Raw genomic sequence first — 27,870 nt, 5'->3', positions numbered from 1 at the left:
GTCGCGAGATTTTTAAAGTTCGCCGGCTTTTTTATATTCGCGAAATTTTTCAAATTCGCCAGGTTTTTTAAAGGCATTGTTCCGACCGGCTGCAAATTTGTTTTTCCGGCGTGGAATGCCGAATGGAAACGGACGCGGTGATTTAGAAAATTCTCGTGCTTTGCAAGGAAAAGGGGGGGGGGGGGGGATTGGGACGGTAATTAACAAACGCTCGCGAGAAACAGGGCTTCGTTTTATCGGGTTTTCATGGGACACGCTATAATTTGGCCAATACTGTTGATCGGAGACGGCTTTTGTACCAGTGATTGCTCGATATTGACATTTAATAGCCATGATTTTCGGACGTAGTAGCAATTTAGGAGGAGCCCGCCAATATCGCGTTCAACTGAGTTCGTTTTGCAACACATAATTTCCTGCTCGCCGAGTCTCTATGAATTATAACCTATTCTTCTCGCCGTACAACCGATGACAATGGAACGAAAAATTGGGCGGGATCCAATTACGTACCCGCGCAAACCGTCGGGCAGCAAACATTTCACGGAGATATTTTCCGCGACGGCTGAAATCCAATCTATTTTTTTTTTTTAATTTAATAATTAAAATTGGCCTGAACAATTATTTGGTTAATTGAGAAGGAAGTTGTAGCGTAGCGTATCGTTATAAATGATTAGGAGTACTGAACGAAGTAGCAACTGACGGAGGAGGCCCTTTAGCCAAGAAATATTGAAAATAAAAATTTACTGGCACCGAATTATTACAACTTAGCTGGATAAGAATTAGCAAAGATTTAGAGGGAGATGTAAAATTATTTTACTAGTTTATAAGTCATTATTGAGAAAGACTAACGTCACAAAAATTTTATACATATATTTCATTGGAAGCAAGTCAAGATACTTTCATCTAAAGTATCAACTAATGGACACCCGGTAGCTAAGACAAAATAGGAACAAAAATGTCTCAACATCAAAAGGTTGCATTTCGGCTGGGATAAAAATTAACTGAGGAAAAGATACAAGCTGACAATGATCGACAAAAAAATAAAAAAGAATAGAACCTCACCCTTGCTTCAAGCTAGTAACAAGACCCGACGAAGTATCAATTAACAAAGGACACCCTGCAACCAAGAAACCGCGAGAACAAAAATTTCCTGACGCCAAACGATCGTATTTCAGCCAAGATAAAAATGGGCAAAGAGAAAGACATAAGCTGATAATGTTCGAGGAAAAAATTAAAAGTTGAACCACCCTCACTTCGAGCTAGTAAAAAGACCCATCGAGGTATTAATTAACAAACGGCATTCTGTAGCCAAGAAACCACAAGAACAAAAATTGCCTAACATTAGAATATCAATTATATAAAAAATATTATATTAAAAATAAAAATAATAAAGAAAAAGATACAGTCGCCATAAAGATAAATAAAATAAAAAAGAATAGGCCTCCCTTATTTGAAGCTAGTATGAAGATCTAGCGAAGTATTAATTAACAAAAGACATCCCATAGCCAAAAAATCTCAAGAACAAAAATGTCCGAAAAGATAAAGCAATAAAAAAAGATGAAGATCGGAAGACGAAAAGATTACCAGGTGAGGAAAAGCGGTGCGTCGTCGTTCTACCCTACTCGGCCGACTCAATCAAGTAGCACATAACAAGGTTCCGCGCACAGAGGGCTTCTATGGACGGTGCTGTTGCGAACAACCTGTTTAACTACCCTCTCTCCCTGTTAAATCGTCCAGCCAGTGGCTACTAGCTTCTCGTTGCAGGCTGTTTCGTGTAATGAACGGTTCCTTGCAGCCCAAATTAACTGCAACAGCTTATTTGCGGCGGTGGCCGGCGCTGCGTTGTTCCGAGGGCAGGCGTCGAAAGTTGTAGTGTTCCCGTAAGCCGAGAACCGCAAGCCCCGTGGGACGGAGGGTTGGAGTGGGGGCGGAGGGGGGGGGGGCAGCAGCGGCGAGGGGGGGGGTAGAAGGGCATAGCAGAGGCAACATCAAAGGGGGTTTTGAAATGGATTCGGCGGGAAAACGGTGATCGTTCAACCGGCGTTTCCGTTTTATTTTCGGTGGAATTTCGAACACAGCAGCGCAGCAGCAGCAGCAGCAGCAGCGCCGCGCGTCACCGTTCATTTTGATCATTAGACCGAACTTTTATTCCCGCGATCACAATTTCGGGTAATTAACGGGCCGCGCGAACCCGCCGCTCCTTTTTTATCTCCATGCTACCCCCCCCCCCCCCCCCCACACACACACCCCCCGCTCTCCTCGCGCAGAAGTTCCCATCGGGGTGGGAAAAAGTTTTAACGAAGTGGGGCTCGCGCGCCAGGATTTAAATAAGCTGATTTATGATCTACAGGGTGTCCCGGGTTTCTTTCAACCGACCGGCGCGTACTAACAGCGAAGATTAAAGAAAATACGCGAACATAGGCTCGGGAATGATTTAGTAAAATACTGTGAGAGTTTTGTTTCATTCGGAAGTATGCTGGCGGGGAAAATAGATTTTTGATATGGTAAATAGACTGTGAATATTTGTACATTTTGTAATGACTAAATTTTTCTTAATATGGTGGGTACATATAAAAATTGTACTGTGAATATATTTAATTACGTGATATACATAGATATGTAACTATTACGTCAATATAGAAAGTTTATTTTATCAATTTTGTATTAAATTATTCATTAATTCTGTATGCGAAGGTAAAAAGCATTGTCGTGAACTCCATTGCCTTCACGCGTTTTACGTCACGGCATTTTATTCTTTGACTACGCTATTTACAATTGTGTTCCAAATAACTAGAATAAAAAGACTTAGGGGTTGTCCACTTCAGGGCAGTATCGCATTACGGCGACTTGACTAGGATAATCTGCCGTATCATTATCTATAGTCTATCTACTGTTTAAAAATCTATTTTTCCTGTATATTTGACCATCTTTATGCAAAATAAAAATTTGATACACCTAGGAACCGCAGAAACGGTTATCCCAGTTTCGAACCATTCGAACGAGTTATAAATAACACAATCGACCAATTAAATTCGTATAATAATACCAGTGCTTTCTATCTTATTATAATAATATTTTTATCAAAAAATGCATAAAATTCGCAGTCCGATAATTCCAGAAACTCGAGGAATGTTCAAAGAGATCGTCAAGGAACCGGTATCGCGATCATCGTTTTCACGTGACGTACCCCGACCCTATTCTATTCTATTTTATTTTCCATCTTTCCCGACGAGAGTTATTCGTTAGCCGGATTGGCCACGCGTGCGGCAAATCCGGGTACTTGGGGCTTATCGTGGCTTTTTCTGCGGCTTTCCCCACCCTCCAGCGAAATGCATTACAGGTCGATCTGAACACGGTCGTTTTAGCGTCGCCGGAAAACGGTGTTGCGACGCGTTGCCAATCATGCCTGCTACCCCCCATCGCAGGCCTCTCCCCAGCGACTTCATAAATTGATTGACTTCGGCCGCCGTAGAAACTCATTCGATTGTTCGCGGCTTGTGCTTTTGCAAGCGTTTGTCTACTTTGTGCTATATTATTGTCTTCATGGTTGCAGACATTTTTCGATTTTAATAATTTTTCAGACGAAGTTGAATCTATTGTCTGCTTGCATTTAATTGAATAACCGGACGTTGATGCATTTATATTTGATATAACCTTTACGAGAGAATAGAGTTTTAAAAGAATGGAATTTCCAAAATACTTATATTTTAAATAGCGAAAAAAATAATTAATCATTTAAAATTGCGAGTTTTTTACTATTAAGGGAAAGAAGCATTGTCTTCTATTTATTAATATTTTAGGAAAATAGTCGATAGGTTAATAGATCTGTGACACTATTCATACCTAACAGGACAATCGGAGAAAAATTATTATAGTTCTGTTAATTATATTTTGCAGCTTCATTGTGAAATATATTGTTTTATATCGGTCCGTAGACAGGGCTCAATTACATCGAAGCATATGGATCTTCAATGCTAACGTTTAGCTACCATGAGCTAGCCGATGGTCTCTAATTTATTTAAGAAATTATACTAATCTTGTTAAATAATTATTGATTTATAAATATATCTCTACAGCACTTACACTTTCAGTGCTAACTTCTCAGCTATCTTAAGCTATAAAATGACTTCCATCTTACTTATTATAATTATAATTACACCTTAAATTACTATAATTATCACATTGCAACCAAGCTGACGGACACTGCAAGTTATCATTTTTTAAACAATCATTTAACACAAGATAACTAAAAAATTAGCACCGAAGGACCAAATGTGCTCTCCAAATTCCAAGATATTATATATTTATAAATCACTACGTAAAAACAAATAAATTATCTCACTTCGACGCTCCAGATTAAAGTTAACAGAACTGGTATAATTTCTTAAATAACATATCGCGTCCAAGTAGACAACGCGAGAAAAACGGCTACGCATCGGACGGCGAGACCGCGGCTTTCGCTAAACGAGCGAAATGTTCCGCGTTTAAAAAATTAATTTATTAGCGGGCACCGCGTGGTCCAGGGGATCATTGACTTTTTGATTATGGTCCCGGTGGATCCACCCGGATCCGCTAAGCCAGTGTCCGCCAATAATTCACCGGCCGGCGGGGGATGAAAAAGAAATTCGTCGACGCAAATAAGCGGCCAGGCCAGTCGGCTACACGAAGTATCCTTCCACCGTTAATAAAAACAGTTCCGGGTAGGTCGCGACGGAATATACTGGGCACGAATGAAAATTTGCATTATTCCCAACGTAACAGCTGCAGCTTCTAATGGATGGCACGGTGTTTCTCAAAATATTCCACGAAAAATTTCGATCGGCCAGAGCCAACGCCGGGGAAACGACCCCGGACTGGATACTTACGAGTTTAGCAGTTTGCGCCGACAGCATGTCCGCGTATTGTATCAGCGCCTGGAAGGTACCTGGAACAGAAGGACATTTACATTTTTATCGTACTCGATCGAGACTATCGGCTTAATTAATAAGAAGGTTAACTGTCGATCGTGCAAATGAGAAATTGGTAACGATCTTTTTGGGACGAAGTTTTTCAGTTGTCATATCGTAGGAAAATTTTTTTATAGAAAATTGTGAATGCGTTATTAAAGTAGAAGCTTCGACCTCGAAAATGAGCAAAGTTTCATCATCGTATGATTTTTATTAACCAATTTACAAAAGCTTGAATATTTACTATTTTTCGAACGTTGTCAATTTTGTAGAAAACTATCCTGGATGACGTCTCTTCCTCGTCAAGTCTTAGAACAATTTTTTAACGAAAAATTAATAGCGCCATTTCAAAGTAGACGCTTCGGCTTTCAAAATGGTTCTAGCTTGTCACCGTACGATTTTTTTAGGAGGAATTATAATCTTATGAATATTATCTACTATTCCAACTTTAGATACTCGGTCGAAATTGATTGGCATGGTGCTAATTGAAATTAATTTTTCGACGCTTTCCCATGGAGATTTTCTAACTTCTAACATCTCCAATTAAAGCTAAAAGATCGTACTTCACGACAGATTTCTTAAAATTCCTAGAAAAGTTAATTATTATATAAAATATTTCGGAAAACGTGCCCCTAGCGCTGGATAACTAAGTATCAATTACGCAGCGTTCGTAAACCAGAATTAATCAACTAAAATTGATAACCGCTACAGCAGCGGCGGTTCAAATCGATGGTCAGGACCGCGAGATACTGATTGCAGAGATAATGGGTGAAAATCGGTGTCCGGCGAAAAACCGTGCAACGGGTTGCAGGTGTATCCGCGGCGTTCCATTTCGAAAAGCGGGCGCGGCGCGCGCGGTTTTGCAACGGTGTGTTTGCGTTCCGGCCGGCGGCGGCGGTGGATATTAAATACAGGAGAAATGAAACGGTTATAAAGGGCGGGACGATTTACGGTAATACGTTGCGGCGTCGGACACTCTTTCGTCCCCGAAGAATTTTTATTGCCGGCCCGGCGCCCGCGTCCCTGCGCCCGATCGAATAACGATGGGAATTGAATAACGTTTGCCGCGTCGGCCGGACGAAAAACTCTATGTATAACCCGTTGTCGCATTATATGGGCAATAAAATGTCGGCCGGTGTTTTTATGCAGATGAAATTCAACATTAACGTCATAAATATTCCCGGCGGGGACCCGGCGCGGCCGCTTCGCCATCGCCGAAATGAAAATCGGTCGGCCGGTCGGCGACGATTCCATTAAACTCTCTTCGTTCTTTTTTTCCACCCCGGCCCGCGCGCGCCAGATGGCCGGTCGCTTTTTTCCCCCCTCTATGACAGAGAAGACCCGGGTACGTTTATATCCGATCACCACGAAAATACGCGGTAATTCGAGCTTCCGTGAATTATTATTCGTCCGCGATCACCGCGCCGATCGTTTTCACCAGATTTTGCGGCCGGGAAAGTGGGGCGAATAATTTCCTCTTGCTCGCGAGCGGCGATTTATAATTTTCCCGACAGTGAATATCATTGATTTGTAGCGGAGACTACTTTGTCCGGAATGATTCTAGGGTTCGGTGATCTATGATTTTTCGTTAGTTTATTATAGAATTTTGAATATCGAGAGATTTTGCTTCGAATAGAGTTGAGTGCTGATAGCGTAGTTTTGATTAAAATAGCTACAAATTGGCAAGAAAAAATCGTAGGGCAATTTTTTTGGACTCGTCGGAAAGGAGAGACTTTAAGCTTGAAGATCATTGTAGTTGGATTGACAAGAAAAATTATGTGACACCGGCAGAGGCGTTTAAATCCAAAGAATGACTGTAGAAAAACTATTTCAACTTTTCACTCTGCAATTTCGAGTAAAAAAATTATATTATAGTAATTTTTCAGTTTCGACATTCGAAAGTGGGGACTTTGGTCTTTAAAATGAGCTAAGGATCATTGTCCTTTGATTTTTCTCTGGAAAGTTACAATGATTTGAATATCGAAGGCTTTTCACATAGAATCTCGTTATTTCACGAGCTGGCTCATCGAATCGTCGACTTGACACCTCTGATTCAAAGAGTCATAAAGCGGCCATGAAAAATCGTAGGATCATTTATTCGACCTCGTTGAAAAGAGGAGATCTCAGTCTTCAAAATCACTGTAATTTCATTGATCGATAAAATTTCTTCTCTGCAAGTCCGTAAAGTGGAGAAACGATAAAGAAATGAACATCGTTCTTGAAATTCTTACAATTAATGACACAATAATCATATTGTGAAATAATATACCGGTATCAAAAGCGCATACCACGCTCTTTAAATCGAGTCCTGTTTCACTATCCTGCGATCTTTTCTAACAAATTTACAGAGCTTTCAATATCGACACTCAAGATACAACAATTCCTGCATTATCGCTCGGCGCCGACAGTTTTTATTTGATATAAAAATCCGCAGTCTAACGGCATTTTTTATTAGACGCGGACACTTTTTATTTTACATAAAAATCCACGGTGCGACGTCAATTCTAGTCGATGAATGTTTTATTTTACAGAAAAATCCGCGATCTAATGCGAGCTGTTAATCGAGAATCTATTTTCGGGAAGGCAGCAATTGGCGAGGCGGCGCGCAATGTTTTCGAATCGAATTATAAGAAAGCAAATGGGATCGCGTTCCGCGGCGCATAAAGGCGAGCCCCCCTTCCCCGACAGCCGGAGCGGAGCGGAGCCGGCCCGGGCGTTCTCGTCGGGAATAAATGACGGCGGAGGCTCGAACAAAACGGATCGTGCGTTCTACGAATTTCGAATCAAAGACAGAAACGAAGATGGCGCAAAGCCCGCGTCTGTTTCCCGGCGGCGAGAGCTCGCTTCAGAAGCCGTGCTTCAAATGGAATGAAATGAAATGAAATGAAAAATACAAATCTCCGAATGGCCCCGGGGCCAACGCTGTTCACGTACAGAGAGGCGAGCGAGCCGGGAACGCGGAAAAAACAGAGCGAACCTGCCAGTTGCGCGTGTGTTTTTAATTTGAAGCGCGGTCCGCGCAACACCGAGATACAGGAGTGCCTCTTAAATTGAAATTCTTCCCGGAGATTTCTTTGAAAACACACAATGGAAAACTGCCATCGGCGCCGATCCGTTTCCATCCGGTTCGAGTTAGGAATTCGCCAATTAGAAAACCTCGGGCGTTTCGCTGCCGGAAATTATTCCCTCTAATTTTTCATTTCGTCTAGTTCGCGCGACGAGAAGCTGAAAAAGAGGAGCGACCGGGCGATTAACTTCGCCGCAAAACGCGCTAAACAGCGCCTCGTGTCGCGAGGGTTCCAGTGGGCGGAGCGTCGCGGCCCCGCCCATCGCGTCGATTGGCCCCGGTGCTCCGGTGTCTTCCGCGATGCAACGTCTTGTTTGCTCCGAGCGGTTCTTTTCGAATTGTTTTCGCGTTCGCGGGGGTGGTTGGGTCGAGCGGCGAACCGAAAATGGAACATGTAAAGTATAATTTGTGAAATGCGCGTGTCGCAATCTCGGGATCGGTCGTGGACAGCTCTCTCGGCGGGATGACGGGAAATGGCGAGTTCTAAATCGACTGCCGGCAGAGGACAGCGTCGAAAATAAAAGCCAAGATTGCTCGGAATCGAATCGGCAACAGGAACGGACAGGGTGAAAAGGGGCGAAAAAGGATATGAAGATCGAATGGGCGAGCAGCCACTTGACCGAATGAAACTTTAATTGGACACTGCGAGTGTGCCTTGGCTTCAATTTGGGACCTATGCCTCTCTGATTCCGCCAATCAACGACTATTTGTCCGACTGTTCTTTGAAAATCTGCTGCTCCTTTTGTTCGCCTAGCTGTCGTTTAATTGAACGTCTCTTTCTTTGAGCTTCCGCGAAACAATTGCTCGGTGTGTATTGGCTACCTCCGTTCCAATCATTCTGCCGACATTTACGTTCGCCGTGTGCTCACCGGTCGGTGTCGTTTAAATACATGGTTAGTCAAATGATTATTTCACTGGAACATTTGTTGCTTGTTAAATGTAAATAAGAGACGAAAATCAGTACTTGTTATTAGTATAAAATAGAAATTGTCTGCATCGATATCAAGATATAGAACCTAAAGAATAATTATTAATGCTTATATTAATGCATTGAAATTAATATATTGATATTTTAAAATTTTGAATTTCAACGTGGACGCATAAAATTGATATTCCGCTTCCTATTTGTACGGACTTAAATAACTTATAATAATAAATAAAATTGATTTATAGTTCATGAATACAAATTCAATTGTTAGTTGTTAATTATCACTTAATTGCTTATTGTTTATTAATGATTCGGCACGGCGCGTCGAGCATGCGTCATAGCCAGGAAATAATAGTTTTCAAGAGTGATGTTATTGAGTTCGCAGTCAGTAAAATCTTCAATAATAATAACGTAAATATTTGTAAATATCATTGAAATTATTACAAATACATACGAAAACGATACACGTAAAAATCTATAAACATTGTTGAAATTATCACAAATATATATGTGAAAATAATGAACCCAAAAATTTTTTAATATTCTTGAAATAATCAGAAATATATATGTGAAAATAATAAACCCAAAAATCTTTGAATATTCTTGAAATCATCAGAAACATATGCACGAAGTTAATAAACTTAAAACTCTCTGAATATTCGTGAATATACTTACAAAAAATAACAAACTTGAAAATGTCTAAACATCGTCGAGACCGTCGCAAATATATAGAAAAATCAGCGCTGCGGGAAGTCGTACAGTTCGGTCGCAACAAAACAACAAAGAGGAGTGATTTTACGGTGGAAGACCGCCTTAAGTTGGTGAGAGGGTTTCTTGAAGTCGATAAATATTTGCCGGCTGTTTGAAGACAGATCCGCGGAGAAAGAAAATTTGTGTAGCCGGGGGTTCGCGAGTCCCTCCCGCCTCGCTCCGCGGCCGGCTTAAAAATAGAAACGTAAGAACAGGTGCTTTCGAGACACCCTTTGCAACACTCGAGCGCAATACCGAAAGTACTGACGGGCACGAAATGCGCGCAGCGCGGCGTCGACGTCGCCGGCCCGGAATGTACACGTCAAGCACACTGAAGTACTAAAGTGCCGTGGCATGTCTGCCTCGCGAGAGTGGCATCTATACGGGGTGGCTCCATGACTACTGTCTTTGTATTAGAAAGCTCGGAATCCGAGACGTGTACTTACTGTTCTTGGTGAAGGTGACGATTTTCAGGACCTTGCCGAACCGTGTGAATATCTGCAACAGAAAAGAGCGAAACGCTCGCGTTAGAATTCGCTATTCGAGATCGCGCGGACTTATTTCTACCATTAAAATTCATTCGTTACCATCCAAGTAAACAAATTCTAGTAAGCTATACATAGTCGAAAGTGGAGACTTTGAGCTTTAAAAAGAGCTAAGATATATCTCTCTGTGACTTTTTTAAACAAAGTTACAGCACTTTGAATATCGAAGACTTTTACCTAAGATTTTGGGACCCCGTAACACTTCTAATTCAAAGTGAAATAAAATAAGAATTAAAAAAATCGTAAGATAATTTTTATAAACTCGTTTCAAAGGGAAGGCTTTGCTGTTTAATATAGCGTTGTATTGGAGTCGCTAGAAAAATAAACAACTTTCCACAGATCAGGGAATTCGAGAAATAGCTAGCAGATAGAACCTTAGTAATTAGTTGAATCGAAAGTTATTGCTGTTAACGGTACAATAATCGTATCGCAAGATAAATTATGCATCTGGAAAGCACTGTTTGCGCTCTTTAAAATTAGTCCATGCTCGTTGTCCAACGATTTTTTTTCGACAGAATTTCAGACTCTTGAATTCCACCGGGCAAGAAAGAATGCGGCTCGCGCGGGACCAAAGCCGAGCTTATAGCGATGCGTTTGCGTATTCATATTGTCCCGCGGTTGTAGATAATTATAAACACTTGATAAATGGAAAATACGAGTCACTCGAAACCGTTGTTCAAGTACCGATCCGAACAAATTTGTTTCGCGGAGCACCGCCTGAAGGTCCGCCGAGTATTCATGTGTGATTAACTTTTTTTTTTGCACGCACGGCGCAGCCACGAATTATTTAAGTAGCCGACCGCGCGCTTGCTAATATCGTTAATTTATTTCCGAGGGGCACCCAGCAACATTATCGCAATTAAAAGCTCTCAAGATCGCATCGTGATTTACATTGCCGGCGGAAATTTTGCCGGGTAACGGGCATACACAAATTTCACTAATTAACTCTATTCCCTTTCTATCTCCGGGCTAATTAAAAAATTACGGCCACGGACGTGCTGCCGATTTTCATCCTATCTCGCCGCGTTCCCGTCGTTTTTCCCATCGCGACACGACGCGCCGCCTCTGGAAAAAAAACGAACAGGCGCACGAAATATTAAACTCGCGGATCGAGCACGCCGAAGATCGGACACAAATTAATTTCGGCTGCGACGAGGCTCGATCGACCCTTTGCACTCGAGACGCCGCCAACATTGTTGTACCTCGAAGTAATTTGTTACGAAAGCATAGTATTTATTTATATTCGAAAAATTGCTGCAATTGCAAATGTTGCAATAGTCAGGCGAGTTGATTACATATACGGAAAATGCAATGAGTGATTTAATATTGTAAATCGGGAGAACTGTTCTGAATTTATGGTTATATTTATAATAAATATATATTATAAGCCATTTTAACCTTTTGCACTCGAAGTTATCTTCTCTGCGACTCTGAAATAATTTTCCTAGTTCATATATAGTATTTCTATTTCATGTAATATGCTTTTATGAATACGAAATTGACTCTTGTGACTCATGCTAACAATTTCACTGCTTAATAATCTCTTAAATCTAAACTTTGTTGGCATAAGAATTATCTCGAGGCATGACAGAACAATTTCAGTGGTGCCTCAGAGCAACCACTCGAGTGCAAAGTGTTACAATGGGTTCGAGTTTGAGAGCGACAATAAATTCGTAGTTTCCAGTGACCGTAATGGTGTCCGATTCGAAAAATTGTCAAGACACGGTGTCCGGCGGGAAGGGCGGGGCTCCTCGGTTAACCGGGTACAGCCCTACGAGTTGAATTAATGAAAATAGTCATCGGAGTGTAGGGACAGGGGACCTGTACATCCCCTCATCAGCAAGAAGTACCCGGCAGGGTTCCCCAACACCGTCGGCTCAATGGGAATTCACGCAGGTGATGACGAAACTGCTAACCAGCACAAATATACGGCCCGGTATTATTAATGCAATCGTTCGACCACTCCGCCCGGCAAAATTCATGACAATGACGTCGATGTTCGCCGGAGACCATGCGCGATTATTAGCCCGAGGCACGGCGCTGAACATGACTGCGAATGTTGCGCGATACCGCCCGAAATTTCGCCCTCGACGCTCCGGGTGATTCGCATCGATCCTTTTCCGAACCCGTCCCGATATCCTTTCAGCCATCATTTAAAAAAATAATTGAAAGCCGCGCGATAAATATCTCCGGGCCGAAAGGAAAAGATAAACAGAAATGTTTCCGGGTGTTTGCGATCGACGAAATATAGTGTAACAGTATTCCAAAATTCAAGCAGTTTCGTGTTTTATAACGCTTTCCGCGGGTACACGAGATGGGCGGAGCCACCTGCGGTCGTCCAGCCTCCAGGGCGGAGCATCCTGCGATCGCCCAGCCTCCGGGGCGGAGACTAGCGCCGGCCACATCTGTGAGACGGCGGGGAGAGTCACGTGACGGCCGGTGACAAGCCACGCCCGCTAGATTAAAGCTCCAGCTTTTCTACGCAGATTAATTTTTAAAAGAGGTTCAGCACTTACAAAAATGTAATTAATGTTTATCGAACGATGACGAACCGAACTACAACGTTTGATTAATAACGCGACAGGTATATATATATTTAACGATCAGCTGACGAAATAATTGTTCGAATTAGTCGCGTGCGCGTGCACGCAATTATCAGTACGAGTTATCGAAAAGTTCGTGGCTGCAACAAAGCGGCCGGCGGTATCTCCAACAAAGCTTCTTAAAATTCTATAATCCCCGCGCAATTACGAGAATTATTCGAATTAATTGATTCAACGGTGAGCGGGCCGCGCCGCGGGTGTAAATCACCGTGAATACCTAATGAACGTCATTAGTTCAAATCTCTTCGGCGGGCCACGAAACTTGCGTTCAAGTAAATCCGTTAACGGAACAAACGTGCCCGCGATGCCGATATCCCTCTAATCGACTCGCCGTTCAATTTTCATCGGCTAAACGAATTCATAATGACGGAGGAAACATTAACCGCGGCGGAAACCCGGAATTATCTTGATTCGGCGAAACTTCACCGTGAAAAGGAGAATATCCATTATCAGGCTTCGAGGAGACGTTCCGGATGGCACATTATCTGATAGAAAACATTTTGTAATCTTTTTATCAACGCAGAGAATGATAGTATTCATCTGTTGAGTAAAATTATGAATAAAGATCTAGTGGAATAGGGATATAAAATATCGAAGTTTGGAGATAATTTATTAAGCATTTATTATCAGTTGATGACGAATTTGCGGCGAATGCAGATTAATTAAAAAGAAATTAAGGAGAAATTGAGAAGAAATTCAGAAAAAATTCAGAAGAAATTGTGGATAAATTAAAAAGAAATTCAGAAGAAATTCTGAATGAATTTAGAAGAAATTCAGACCACCCTCGCAAAGGTTTTTTCACTCGCTTTCGTTCTTTGCCGTTGCATTCTCCTTCGGTTTTCCCGTCGATTGATCGTTAAGCGAAAATAAATTCTTCATTTGATCCCCGGAGCGCGATATTGAATATTCGATGGAAACTAAAATGCGTGATACTGGCTGCATTAGCGACCTCCTACACCCCCCCAAATCCGTACTCTTACGCGGCAGAGCGGTTCCATTCACATTTCCACATATTTTTCGTCTCGCTACCCCCGACATGCACTTTTTAAAGGCTTTATTTACTCGTCGGGAAATGCGCGACACATTTAGAACCATATCGCTTCTCAATAATCATCCTATTATTCTTTCGCAGGTTAGTCATTTATTCTGTGCAACAAATTTTCCACAGACGTGGAAATTTTCATTAACCCCCTGTACGAATTCAAATAAATGCAACTTGAAAATGTAACTATGATGTATTGAATTATTAATAAATGAACGATGGATAATTGTGAGAATTTAGTAGCACGTTTAATTAGGTTATACTGAGAAATTCAGTCAAAAATAGAGATTACGTTCCAGCTAAAACTAGTAAGATTTGAAAATTATAGTAACGTAAAAAAAAATCGTAGGGTGTTCTAATTCATCTCATTTTATTCGAAAAATTCTTCCCCAAGAATAAGTTCGTACATCGAGGGTAGTTCTCCTTATTTTTTCAAGCGAACGCCGACGCGACCATTACCTTTATTGCTCGTTATTAATACAAACACCGGACAGTGTTCCTCGTCCGCGTGACAAATTTCCGGATTTTTTGCAACACCTTTTTTCGGTTTTGGCCCCGTGTGCCATTCAACCGAGCCTCTATTTACGTCCGCGCTTTTCGTCCCCGATGATTGTTCGCGCGCGAAAAACTTTCGCGCTGCTCTACCCGTTCCCGCGCCGCTCCGCGCGCTGCCAAATCCTTCGGTTTTTGTGCCCGGCTGTTTGTTTGTTTTCCCGAAGCGTTTCGCCGGAAAGTACACCACCTTTTTTTTACGGCGATCGCGTTGCCCGGCGCGAAGTTGTAAATTCCGCGGACCGAGCCCCGCGGAAGTTTATGCGCCATCGTTCGCAGATGAAAAATCGACGTGCCTCGCCGGTCTTCGATAATCGTGTCGCAAATCCCCGAATAAAAACACTGTGTACGAAACAGGCCCCTGAAAGCTTCAATTCGGTCCGCGAGAACAGCTGAAGCTCTATCCAAACAACCCCGGAACCCCATTGAACCTAACCTCAATTTTGAGCCGGGCACAGTTCATTCACCAATAATAGTAACGTTGACGAAATCATTAATGTCCGCAGTGACATTTAAATTCGAAAATGGTCAGAAACGACTACATACATTGTAGTAGATTGTAGTAGAATTTTCACCTTAGACATTCGATAGTAGACACTTTGACCTTTAAAATGAGTTCATAACAAGTTCATCGCCTTATGATTTTTTTTTCACTAAGTTACAGTATTATTAATATCAAAGAATGTCTGCTTAGAATTTCAGGACCTCATTAATCGAGTCTGATTTATCGCTGGTTATTCAAAGTCCCATAAAATGGTAAGAAAAACTCGTAGTACCATTTTTTTGGATTTGTAGGAAAAAGGAGAATTTAATTTAAACAAACAGGTATAGTTATATCGGTTAAATAAATTATTTGACTACTTAACGGGTCGGTGAAATTGGAGAATGATCAAGGGCAGATATTTTAAGTTCAATGCTTAACGTTATAAAACCGAGTTTAAATTAGTCTGAGCCAGATTGGTAGTAGATTTTATTTCGATTGCTATTTCGGAGTAAATGGAGGTCCTTGGGAATCACGATACTGCAGCTCCAGGGGCGATTAAAAAATATTCAAAGGGTTGGCGGTCGGTTCGATCGGAACACGGGCGAATACTCGGCATTGTCGCGATCCACGTCGAATCTCGCCCCCGAAAACGGGCGATAACAGTTCGCATGATTTCCAGCGTGAAACGTGAAAAACGGGGAGCAGCGAAACGTGTTTCTGCGGGGCCATTGATACGATGACAACGCTTCGATTTTGCCATTTGAATTTTTGTCGGTCGCATTTCCGACTGTGTGTGCGGCCGCTCGACCGAAAATCACGGGACCCTTCTTCGTCGACGTTCACCGACCCGCTGCGATGGATTCCAGAGTGTTAATCGTCGACGGAAATAGTTGCTACAAAAGCAGTGCATCAGACCTATACGGACCACTGAAATATGCGAGCCTTCGAACGGTCGCTCGATCGTTATACTATTGTCGAAAATAAATCGGAGAAATATAGTCCAAATTCAAACGCCGACCAGTTAAAAATCGTTTACAACATGTACATGTAAGTGACGCCATTAAACGTCGCCAAGCTTCTTCTTTAAAACGCATTTTGTCCCATGTCGATATCTCATCTGGTTCAAAAGATATCGACGTGTAAACAGGACCCTGATTTTTCGTCGTCGTCTATCACTGACTCGCTTGCCCGTTCACGCTAATCGCCCCAACCCTATAGTACGCTGACTAGCGTGAGGAATGACGTCAGCACATCACTAGTAGTGTCCACGCTGCGTATCACTGACCCAGGTTACGCCGCTTTCGACATCTCAAGAGTAAACTTTAAAGCGCTGTATCTCGGGAACTAATTGAGCTATCTATTTGCAACAAAATGCATTTTAAACCGCATTCGATCGGTTTTCTCTCGGCTACGCGTTATTCATAAACGATCTCCTCTATCCGGACGACGCGTGTCTATAAATCGGACTCTCTCTGGAAATCTAGTTTCGAAGTTAGAATCGTTGAACAAGGAAAGTGTTCCGCGAGGATTAATAGTAACAGCGGACTAATTGAATTTGCTCAATTACGCGGCGTCGTTTATTTTAATAATTCCGTCGGGTGGCTGAGATTTCCGGGAAATCCGCGACAATGAACACCCTAAACAATTATAGGTTTGAGTATAAACGGTCCGCCATGGAATATATTCGACGTAATTAATTATATCGACGATTAATTACAGTGCCTAGCACAATCGGCTCCTGGAAATCTGACGAATTTCGTGACGGCTCGACGGATTATATTTATGAACTGTCGAAAATCGATGACGTTTCTTTCGTCGGCAGCGGGATACAACGGCGCGGCCGTGTGCGTGCGCGCGGTTTTGTTTAATTATTGTCGATGGTTATTTCGTCTGCGCGGAACAATTAGCTATCGGTGACAGGCTATTTGATATCGGTTTTTGGATCGACGGGGCGGGGGCCCGTATAGCTTTTGTTTTCGGATATTTGACAAGAAATACAAGAACGCCGTAGGCGCCGGCACTTACGGAAAAAAGAACCGGCGCCGAATTATTTATCCATTTCGGTTTCAATTTCGTCCGCGCGGGCTTTTTGCGTGCGAGCCGCCCCAGCTAAATTAGAGTTCACGGGGATCCATTAAAAATAAGTTACACGGGCGTCTCGAATCGGGATCGGATCACCATAACTTCCGCGTCGATATGCGCTCCACGGCGCTTCCCATCGCGCTTTTTTTCGCCACGACTTTCCAGCGGACACCGGCGCGCACTCGCGGCACCAGCGCCGCGACAAATCCCATGGGAAATCAAGACCTCAAAGGCTCGCGTGTCGAGGAGAGAGAGAGAGAGAGAGAAAGCGCGCGCGTAGCCGAGACATGTCCGAACCGGCAGTGGTGTAATTTTTCCCGAACATTTTCCCGAACGGTCTTTCGACCTAATTTTTACGATTTCAGCCGGAATAATCACAGGGAGAAACTGATGCCCACAAATATCCTGGAGAACCGTTCCCCTCGTTCCCAGAATTTCAATCCGAATTTTCACCGCGTCACAGGTGTCACCCGGTATCAAAATAACTCCGCTGACAATTTTTTTTGTTTGCGAACGCAAACATCGTTTTGCATTCTGATATCGAAGGTCGCGCGAAGGTCACGGGGGTGGACGATGCTTTTTAGTGGACACTGACGCGCGTAGAATTACCGTTTAAACTTTTATTAAAAATCTATCGTGGTTCGAATTTATAGCAAAAATTCGTAATAAGAAAATTCATGATAATATCTATTGAAAATCCATGGTAACCGAATAGAAATTTTGGTTTTGTAATAGAAATTTGTTGTAATTGAATTTTACTATTTTCCGTTGGAATACATTTCGCCGTGTTTTAAGGCGCCGGGAATAAAACATTCGAGCCGGCCGCTTGGCCGGTTTAAATTTTCGGAGCCGTTTTAAGAGAGGCAATAAGGCGTCCCCGAGGAGTGTCCGCGCGGCTATCAATTTTTCAAAGGTCGGTAGGCCATCGGGAACGGAAAACTCGGTCGCGGGAACGTCGGACGAGGATTAGCCGAAACCATAATGTCGTATTCCCCGTGCCGTTTGCCGCTTGTACATCATGAATAATGGCGGATCGTCGACGTCGACACGGGCGAAATTACGTTACTATTATTGCACGTTATTGCATTACGGAGGCAACGGCGTTGTAGATACCGCTCGTCGATAATCGAGAACGCGAATTAATAACTGTTACATCAATCAATATGTACAACAGCGTCCGCGTCGCCGCTCTACAACGGTGACCATGAAAAGGGGTGGCGCGTCCGAGGGTGGCCTGAATGGTACTCCGAATCGAATAACACAAACGCCGGCAGCAATAACAATTTCGTCTTCTCGGTGATTGAGGAATTAGCAATAATCATCGATGTTGACCTGTGCACCCGTTACAACCCTTTCGGTGAACAAGGTAAATTTGGCGAATTTTTTGCGACGGAAGCAGCGAACAAATTTTTTTTTTAAATTTCGAGCTGTATTTGCGCGTTCCTTGGGAGTACAGAGAATGTTATTCTATGTAAAAAGTCTAATTCTATCGAATGTTATGAACATTTAAGGGAGACAGAGTTAGTAAAAATGCATATTAACAATTGCGATGCTATAAGCTATTGTAGGATTCTAGAAAAATTACTTCTAAATTAAGTATTAATTGGAAATGAAAATAGCTGTTATCTGAGAAATGAAAGAATAAAATCAAGCGAGAAGTAAAAAAATAACGGGGTTAAGAAGATGGAACATCTACATTGGATGGTTCGTGTCACCTAAAAAATTCAGACAATTTAAGTTATTTAAATATCGATTAGGGATCCTAAGTGCAAAGAAAATGGGGATCACTTGAAAAACGATTTTCCACAGAAATTCTCATCAATACTAAGAAGAACCCTTATGGAATCAAATGAAATGAATGAAAAATAAAAGGGAAGAAATTAGATTTCTCCTACTATAAATATTCATCCCTCAAGATGCTAACTATCAAGTTTTATTAAAAATGGGACGTTTCTCGAAGACGAAGTCTGTCTAAAGAAAGTCGAACGACTAAATCGTTGATGTTTTTGTCGCTCGAAAATCCGAGGGCCTGTCACAAAAATCACCTAATCTTGTGCACCATGGTCATCGTATCTGATCGAGTATTTTCGAGGATCGCAGTAACACCGGCGCGAGATTAAAGGGAATGAAAAGACCGAACGATACCGTTCGGTCGGAGCTCTCTAGAATATCGGGCCGGGCCGGGCCGGGCTCTTTAATAAGAGGATGCCGAGGGCTCCGGGGCAGGTGGTAAAAGGGCGACGCGCCTGGCAGACAGGTCGATGCGTTTACGGTAGCGCGGCCCTAACAAGAATTCCTCGATTTGACCAAAGACGTAAACGTTAAGAGGCCGGCCCGTCTCTACGTTTACGTTCTTTGACGGAACGTTACGACCGGTTTTACATTCCCGTGCCGGGGTCCGTCCCGCGAAGGTGTGCCGGCGCCCATCCGGACGCGTCGAATGGCCCAAGGAGCCTCGGAAAGAAGGAAACGCGAGAACAAGATGTGTACAGAGAGAAATTACAGCGGCGAAACGACTGGTTTCGAGGGCCCCGGATAGTTTTACGACCCTCCATCAACCGACTGTATAATCCGATTTACGGAACGAACTCGTACCGTGCACGAATCGCCATGTACGGAATAATGCTCGTGCGCCACACCTCCCCTAGCGTCCTCCGTGCGCGCGCCGCCCGTTGTCTCGTGCTTTTTTCCACGTTTCAACCCGAGGCACAGTGGACTGGAAACCCGTTTAACGTGGCCAGAATTTAATTACCGATGCTCGCGTTTCGAGCATGTTTTTTTCCGCATTTACCTGCGAAGATTTAACATATTAGACGTTCTAGGGACAGGTAAGCTCCCTACGAGCGGCTCTAACGCGGGAATCTTCGTATAGCACTGTTTCGTTCTGACGCGACGAGAAAATTAAGAACAATTTTTCTTGAATATATTTGAAGACTAAGTTACCGTAAAATTATAACGAGAAGGAATAATGGTGTAAAACGTCTCAAGAAATCTATAATGATCCTTTAAGAACCGGCAAACAAATAAATAATTACAGATTTTTAAAGAGGATAAAGGGTGCAAAAAGTCTGAAAAAATGTTTTTTAATTAGGTTGCATATATGGATGTTAAAAAACCGTAATAAGTTCCTGGAACATATTCCCCTTTTTGTACTAACTTTGAGTCTTATATAACATGGCATTTTCTAGAGACCTATAGAGGAGACCTGTACAGTAAATTCTCCAAAATAGTCCACTTTTTATCTCCAATTTGAGCGACAAATTCGTAGAATTTACTATAATTCTATAGACCTCAATCTAAGGACAAACCTCGGAGATTCACAGCGACACTATACGGGTTGAGTTGGGTTAATCACTAAAAACTCATAATCACTGAAGCGTCAAATGAAGTCGTCATGGCGCGAAGCTACCTTGACACAAATTCTAGAGAAAATGGATTGACGCGACATCGGGCCGTTCATCGCGGCGAATTGAAAATACTGTGTACACCTCGGGCCCGCCGCAAACTTCTGAATCCATCGGGGTGCATTAATCTCCGTCGCTTAATAACTGCCGGTTACGCGGAGTTGCCGGAGACTATACAGTTCCCCGGTGTTCGCGGGCGAAAAAAATGGAGGGGGGAGGGTAGGGGCAACGGGCGAGAAAAAGGCCGCCATTAAAAGTTTCCGCGATCAATGACCCCTTCAACGGATACATTTCGTTAAGTTCACGGATCATTAGAAATTTTAAAGCGGCCCCCGACACTGACTAATAGCACCCCTCCCACCGGATTACCAAGTTTTCATAGCGCCCGTTTGAGAACCCTACGCGCACCTGAACACCTCCCCCTCCACTTTATTGCAACCTTTCTTCTCGCGCTTTTAGGAGGGCGAGCGCAGGGATGGAGGCGCATTCCCAGCTGCAGCTAACTCTTTACGGTGTCTAATTGGCCCGGGACCCATAAACTTAAACACGGGCGAAGGATCGTTGAAAAATCCTAGGTGTCCTGATCAGCTAGCCTCGGGTTGCCATGATGGCTGACGGGATTCTGGCTGAGGCTAGGCTGCTATTGATGTTGCTTGGTCCGAGATAAGCTTTAGACATTAATTACGACCGGGGTAGAGGTGTATATGTGGGCTGGATTGTCATAGTTATTTCTAAATCTAGCTAAACGTAGGTTTATGTTTGTCCGTTCTAAACTAGGTTTAAGTGCGATGATCCATTGTGCACTTCCGACTAGTATTACGTCGCTACTGTTATCGTTACAGTCTTGAGCAAGCTCCAGATATCGCCTACCCTTAGAATAAAAGTGCTCAAGTAGTCCAGATCAATAGAGTCACTTCTAGACCCAAGTTCAAAACTGTTTCGTCTAACTTAGACTCAACGTAAACTCTTCCGGACTTTTGCATCGCCTTAACAAGACAGTCTCTATCATACCTACATCCACACTACGTCTGCTTCTGACGTTCACATTCGCGAAAGCGACCAATGACGCAAATCTGACACGCGCGGTGCTAAACTAAATTAGCATCCCTAGCTTCTCGAAGCCGGCAAGACTTTTCGGTCAGCCAACGCTTTGGCCGCACAATGCGGCATCGACTTAGCAGAACCGGCAGGGTCACTGCTAATCTTTCGGAACGATCGTAGTGCGTGTAAATCCCGGCGAATAGCAGAATCGCGGGCGTAAGCCTACTTACGCAGCCAAACAGCAGGCAATCACCGGCATGTAATCCGGAAATGTTTTCTAGCTGGTCCATTACCGGCTTAGGGCTCGACCTCGTCCCGGTCCCTGATTCGTCGACAGAAATCCGGCAGAACGCGCGTGCTTATCGAAAAAGCAAGCATGCGTGAAGTAAACGCGCGAGCGAGCCGGCCGGAGCGGAGGCCGTGTTCCGCAGGCCGCGGGAACAGCGTGCCGGACAACGAAACGCCTGTAATCTTTCGGAATTTCAATCCGACGAACGCTGGACCTGGTTCCCGTTAATGCGCGTCCGGATTACTCTTGGTTGTTCTCGCGGAAGATGAAACGGCCGACGTTTCCACCTCAAATGATTTAAACCACGGCCACCCAGGCGTCAGTATTTCATTAAGCGCACAAATATAATCGATAAACGAACCTCAGCCGTGAAAGACACCCGATCCAGGAACCAGCTGTCTTTCAGCTTCGGTGGAACTTCGTTTGATCCGAAGGAATCCCCCATTTGTTCAAATGATTGTCGTCGAGCCACGATTATCCGAATCCCCTCGTCGAAGTAAAACGAAATCAACGATTGGAGATGACGTCTACGACTAGTTCGGTTAACGGAGGTTTCATTATTTCGTCTAGGTCTATAGCAGCATGTTTAGGACTCTAATTTTAGTAGTGTACAGTATGGTACATCTGTAAGCACGAAGGGAGGCCGCCAGTAGCTCTCTAAATCAGGAAAGGTTCCTCTCTCGGTGCAAATTAAAGTAACAATTTTACCAAATTGTACATTTTTGATTAGAATCCGAGTCGTTCGATAATCTTCCCCGACCTGAGACTCAGCTCTTCGCAATTCCAGGACTCATCCCCGACTGTCGCATAGCTAGGAATCTTTGGAAAGGCGACCGAAGGTTGCTGCGTTAAATGAAAAGTGGCGAAGTTCTAACGGCCGTATTCCGAGGCAGAGAATACTGACTGCATTACTGCCTACTATTTTTGTGCAAGTAGGCAAGCTCTTGAGGAGAATGCAGGTCGAGGTTTTGACAGTTTTGTGTGGGCCGGGCGAATTTCTATTCGGATGACACGGCACACGTTTCTTCCCGAAAATGGGGGGATGCGCTGCCTTCGTGTATATTCAGAGTGACAGAAAGGAAGGCGCATGTTTAGGTGATGCACGTTTAGCGTGCATCACCTATGAAAACACTCTATATTCAAGCAGAAAGAAAGGCTGGGTTTCCGGGCTTTTCAGGGCCATCGTGCACAGTGGGCAATTTTCTCAGAAAGTGGGACAAAAACGAGGGAGAAGTGGCTATGAATGGGGGAAAATGGCTATACAGTTTGATTTATTATTGCTTGCTACGTCTAATTGGCAGATTTTGTGCGTTCGCTTTTAACGATTAGTTTAAAACATTGAAATAATTAAAAATTATTACTAGGTGATCGAGAAATGATTAAACGATTGATTGAAAAATAATTGTCACAGCTTCGAGAGAAATGCTATCTGTATTTACGAAGACAACAAGGTATATTTTATTACCCGCAAATATAGCAAATTTTCAATTCATAGTCGTCTTTGTCACATCTTTAACAACTTAAAAAAACATTGTGATAACTGAAAACTATTGCTAAGTAATTGAAAATAATTTAAAAATGATCGCGTTATTACGTGACAGAAGTGATACCCGCATTTACGACGATAAATGTCGTATGTCTGAATTTGTTACCTGCCAATAGCGCAAGTTTCACGTCACTCTGATTTTGGTCACATTTCTAAAAAGAATCGGCTGCTGTTCGGCGTGATATATTATTCGAGAAGACAGTGGATAACAAATTTATGGGCCACTCGGATCGGCAGCATGCACAACGAGGTTACCCTGGCATGCGTCCCGAAATCGGATCGCTCATTAACGAGCACCAATACCGTTCGACTCTGAACCGTTTCGAATTCGATTTATCCACGTAATTCTTAATCGGTCACCAGGATTTCCAAAAATGTATCTATTGACGCTCCGTAAGCCGATTAATCACAGAAGAAGACCGGTGAGAGAGCTCGATGAATGTTTGACGAAGTCGGTGCTAAGTCGGTGCTCGATCCGACCAGCCCCGGCTTTTAACCGAGCGTTGATTAGGTCCGAGTCATTAACCCGGGTATGACAATAGCGAAAGTTGAGCGGCGCTAGAGGGAGGGTTGGGGGGGGGGGGGGGGGGGTGGGCATAATCGGGCAGCTTCACGATTTTAATCGATTCGTTAATCGACCGTTGCGCCGTAATTAATCGCGCCCGGAATCGACGCTTATGATCCGTGCGCCGTGTCACGTGGAATTAATTCACTAATAACGTCCGCTCGTTACATAATTCCCTCCTGTGATTGTAATTTGTAATTCGTAAAATATGTAATTCCCCTCCCCTCCCTTCACCCCTCCTCCCCCTCCTCCTCCCCCCGCCCCGGCGCACCGCGCCACCGGCCCGATCTGTTTCCTTATTATGAATTTGTAATGCAAAATTGCGCTCGGCGCGGAATCGGGATCGCGCGGTGAACCGTGTGATGCGATTACAGAACAAAATTGCGCGTTTCCACCGCGTTTCTCTATTATGCAACCAAGTCGCCCAGCGGAATCTGCAACTTTTATTAAATCCACCCGCTCGTTTTCGTCTCGGTCCCGCCCGCAGGACGACGCCGATGAAAAAGTCTGCGACTCTCGTTCCCGCTCCGCTCGTCCGCGGGAACGGCACGACGCCGGTTAATCGTCGCTCCTCGTGTTCTACTAATTAACGCCGGGATTATTTCAAATATTTTAATATCGCTCCGTTGGTAAATAAAGTTACTATTACCATTATCATCGTAGATACGCTCGCGAAGTGTGGTCTGTTCGATGCGTTACTTCCTACCGCAAATATTACAATGTTATTGTTATTATTTCATCGCACTACCCGCGCATGTTGCTGCCGGATACACAAATTAACTTGAGTGGATCGCGTGCATGTTAAATTGCCATAACGAATAACTTATCGATAATAACGGTAACATTGTTCCGGCGAGTTTCATTGTTCGAAATATATCCCAATAAAAATTCGTAAAATATGGTTATACGAAGACGCTGCGATTACCTTTTGCGCGAAGCTAACGTTGAAAGGGTCGAATATATTTCTGAGTCGGTCGCCGACGGACCTTTTTGTTTCAACGCGGAGCGCCGGGCGAATCGATTCGATCGCCCTGTAAAATATTCGAATCGCGAAAATTGTACGACAGTCAGCGGAAGGTAATAATTCCGGCGTATTAATAAATGAAACCTGCTGGACGGTCGCAGTGTGCCAGAAATTAAGCCACTTAATATTCTGATGAACGAGGGGATAATAATGGGAAATCGTACAAATTCGTATAAATAATGGGGCGCTCGTCGTAACGGGAACAGCGCGCGAGATTCTTCGTGATCGATCGAACTGAAATTCCGATCTTAATCCTGCCGTGCCGTTTAAAAGTCTTGTATTAAACCGAAATTTGCAATAACAGTGCAACGTCGACTTGTGGTTTTCTAACGCTGAACTTGAAGTTGCTGAAATTACAGTGTTTTCTGAGTAAATATATATCGAACACGTTTAATTTATTCCCTACGATTCTCTCCAGTGATAAGTATAATAAGAATTAGAGTGAGCGACACTAATGCGCCTTGTATTTACAGGGTGTTCCAAAAATGTCTAACAATCCAAAAACGCAGGATACCTAAGGTCATTACATGCAACTTTTTCCTTTACAGTATAGCTATTACGTCGGATCGTATAGAAACTCTTGCACAGAAAATTATACAATATTTTTAATACAATATAATATAATTTGAATATAATTCTAAGATAATATTTTGTTTAATACCTTTTAGCTACGAAGCATATATGCGGTTAGTTACTTTCAAGCGACTCCCCAAATTGGCGCGAATCCTCGACTATTCGATCGACGATGTTCTCTCGATTAGTTCGGATAACAGAGGCACCGGTGTTGTTGCGCCGTCGGAACCGCTCTGACCGTTCAGGAGCCGTCGGTCGTTTAATTATTCAGTAGTTCGAGATGCATCGATATCGACGGGGGCGGAGTGGGGGGCTATAGTTGGCAGCGTTTATGCGGCGAGCCGGTAAACATATCGCCGGCCCCCGCGGATTATTTAATATTCCATTAACGGAAACGCGACGGGATGAAAAAAATCTCTCCGCAGCCGCGAATATTTACCGCGGGAAATATGCTGCTACTCTCTCTTCCCCCCCCGTCGTAATTCACGGCCGGCCGAAGTATGTATACCGGAGAAATATCCGATTAATCGAGAATCGAATTCGAGAGAATTGCCGCGAAATCGGATTAATTTTGCATATACCGCATTATTCCCGAACGATTTCGACCGTTTCCTTTTTTTTCTGTTTTTTTTTTTTTTTTTTTTTTTTACTTCGAACGCGCACCCTATAACAGAACCTAAACCGTCCCCCCACTTAGTTGCGTCGCTGTACCCGCGCATCGAATTGACAATTAAACCGTGATTGTTCGTTCTCGTTAACTTGACACTCGACGGCTTTTCGAAAATATTAATAACCACTTCATTGAGGATTTAATCGGACTGCAAAACATGTCGGAGGTGCTCATACTTGTTCACTCGACACTCCATAGTTCTCGAAATTGTTAACCACTTTGTTATGAATTTAATCGAGCAGCGAAACACGCGGAAGATGTTTAAGCTTGCTCGAATATTTTATTTATTATTTTGCGGGGAATTTGAACCGAAATTAAAGCCGCATGAATTTCGGACGAAAATTAGTCGACGAAATTTAACACTAAGTTTAAATGACTTTTTAATACAGAATTACTGATCTTTTTCAGTTACCATTATTCGGATTTGTCAAATTTAAGTTCTCTAGAAGTTATCTATATTTAAGAGTTATTTATTACAATGACGCTTGTTAAAAATCAGAATAATTGTCAACTGATATGAAATTTCTGGTTCCAGTAATTCGTGGATCTATTGTCGAGAACAATTATCGTAATTTTGCAACATCTTGGTTTCAATGAGATATAATATCGACAGAAAGCGTGACTCACCTGATACAGCACTTCCAAGGAAATGGGGTACACCATCTGCTCGACGATAACTCTGAGAACCGTGTTCGGCCCCCCTTGAGTCTCCGCCTGCCCCACCTGATTCTGCCCAGGAATTGCAACTTGGTTGTTCGAGTTCTGTAACAATGTAGAAAAACGGCGGAAGTTAGCGGGAAGCTCGAGATGTTGTCCCCATGTGTAAGATAAATTCTATTCTTTGTCCACCGTGCTCGTTCCGTATGGAATGTAACGTTGTTAGCAATTTATGGTATAGTATGTTCTCTGTAACTCTTCATCAGTGCTTTTATGATCGTAGGAAAATGCGATCGCGGCGACGCCCGGGTCTATAGCGACCCGCTGACATCGTCAGATCGTGGACCTCTGCATTACTTGGAAAACGCAGAGACAGTACAACAATTTTATTTCTTTTTCGATTATTCGAATCGATCAAAATTAATGGAAATTTTAATTTGGTTTTATCTTAAGTTATTCGTATTCTTTATTTGGTTGTTCTACTCTGGTTGCCTAAATACACAGTGACTATGGTTTCTTTCTCTTCTAGGAAATTATTGTGAACGAAGAAGTTTTAATAATTATGGTAATTACAAAGTCGCTATAGCAAGGGGTGAAGTTGATTTATAGGAACTTTGCGAGCCATTTCATTCGCTTTGAACATCTCGCTGTATATAAATTATATTTAAGACGCTCGTTCTAAGATTATACTTAAATTTTACTCTGTACTATCAAATTTACTTTAAATCTCCTTGCTACTAAATTTCGCCACGAATTCACGAAATCCGCGGTCCAACGATTATCTTACATTCGAATTAACTAGACCCGTGCCCGAACTTCCCTAACTCTCCCCAGACTTGGTTTACGCTCTCCCCGACTCGCGCCGGTTTGGAAATTCGACCGGTCCCGGTCGGACCTGTCCGCCATAATCGGAAGAGTCACCGCGCGCCGCCGCCTCGTAGACGCGAATTTCCATAAAACGTAGAAGAAACGGTGCATTAGAATTCCGATGCCGGATGAAAACGCGGGCGGCCCGGGTCGGTCGCAGTCGGTTCCCCGGAAACTCCGTGCTCCGTGGAACCGCACAGTGGGCACACCGGAAGTCCCGTGAAAGGGGAACTTGTTA

General features: G+C 43.2%; 1 protein-coding gene across 6 annotated transcripts in view; it reads right to left on the bottom strand.

Moving 5' to 3' along the window:
- Heph (polypyrimidine tract-binding protein 1 heph) overlaps positions 1 to 27,870 on the bottom strand; it is a 504,094-nt gene that overhangs the window by 40,757 nt on the left and 435,467 nt on the right. For all 6 annotated transcript variants that reach the window (XM_078187514.1, XM_078187508.1, XM_078187509.1 and 3 more), the window contains 3 exons: positions 26,736 to 26,870; positions 10,135 to 10,186; positions 4,863 to 4,921 (listed from right to left, as the gene is read on the bottom strand). In XM_078187514.1, coding sequence (XP_078043640.1) covers positions 4,863 to 4,921; positions 10,135 to 10,186; positions 26,736 to 26,870 — 246 coding nt within the window. The remainder of the gene's footprint in view (positions 1 to 4,862; positions 4,922 to 10,134; positions 10,187 to 26,735; positions 26,871 to 27,870) is intronic.

This window comes from Augochlora pura, chromosome 7 (assembly GCF_028453695.1).
Source record: "Augochlora pura isolate Apur16 chromosome 7, APUR_v2.2.1, whole genome shotgun sequence".
Lineage (NCBI taxonomy): Eukaryota > Metazoa > Arthropoda > Insecta > Hymenoptera > Halictidae > Augochlora > Augochlora pura.
This window is presented reverse-complemented; position numbering and strand designations above follow the sequence as displayed.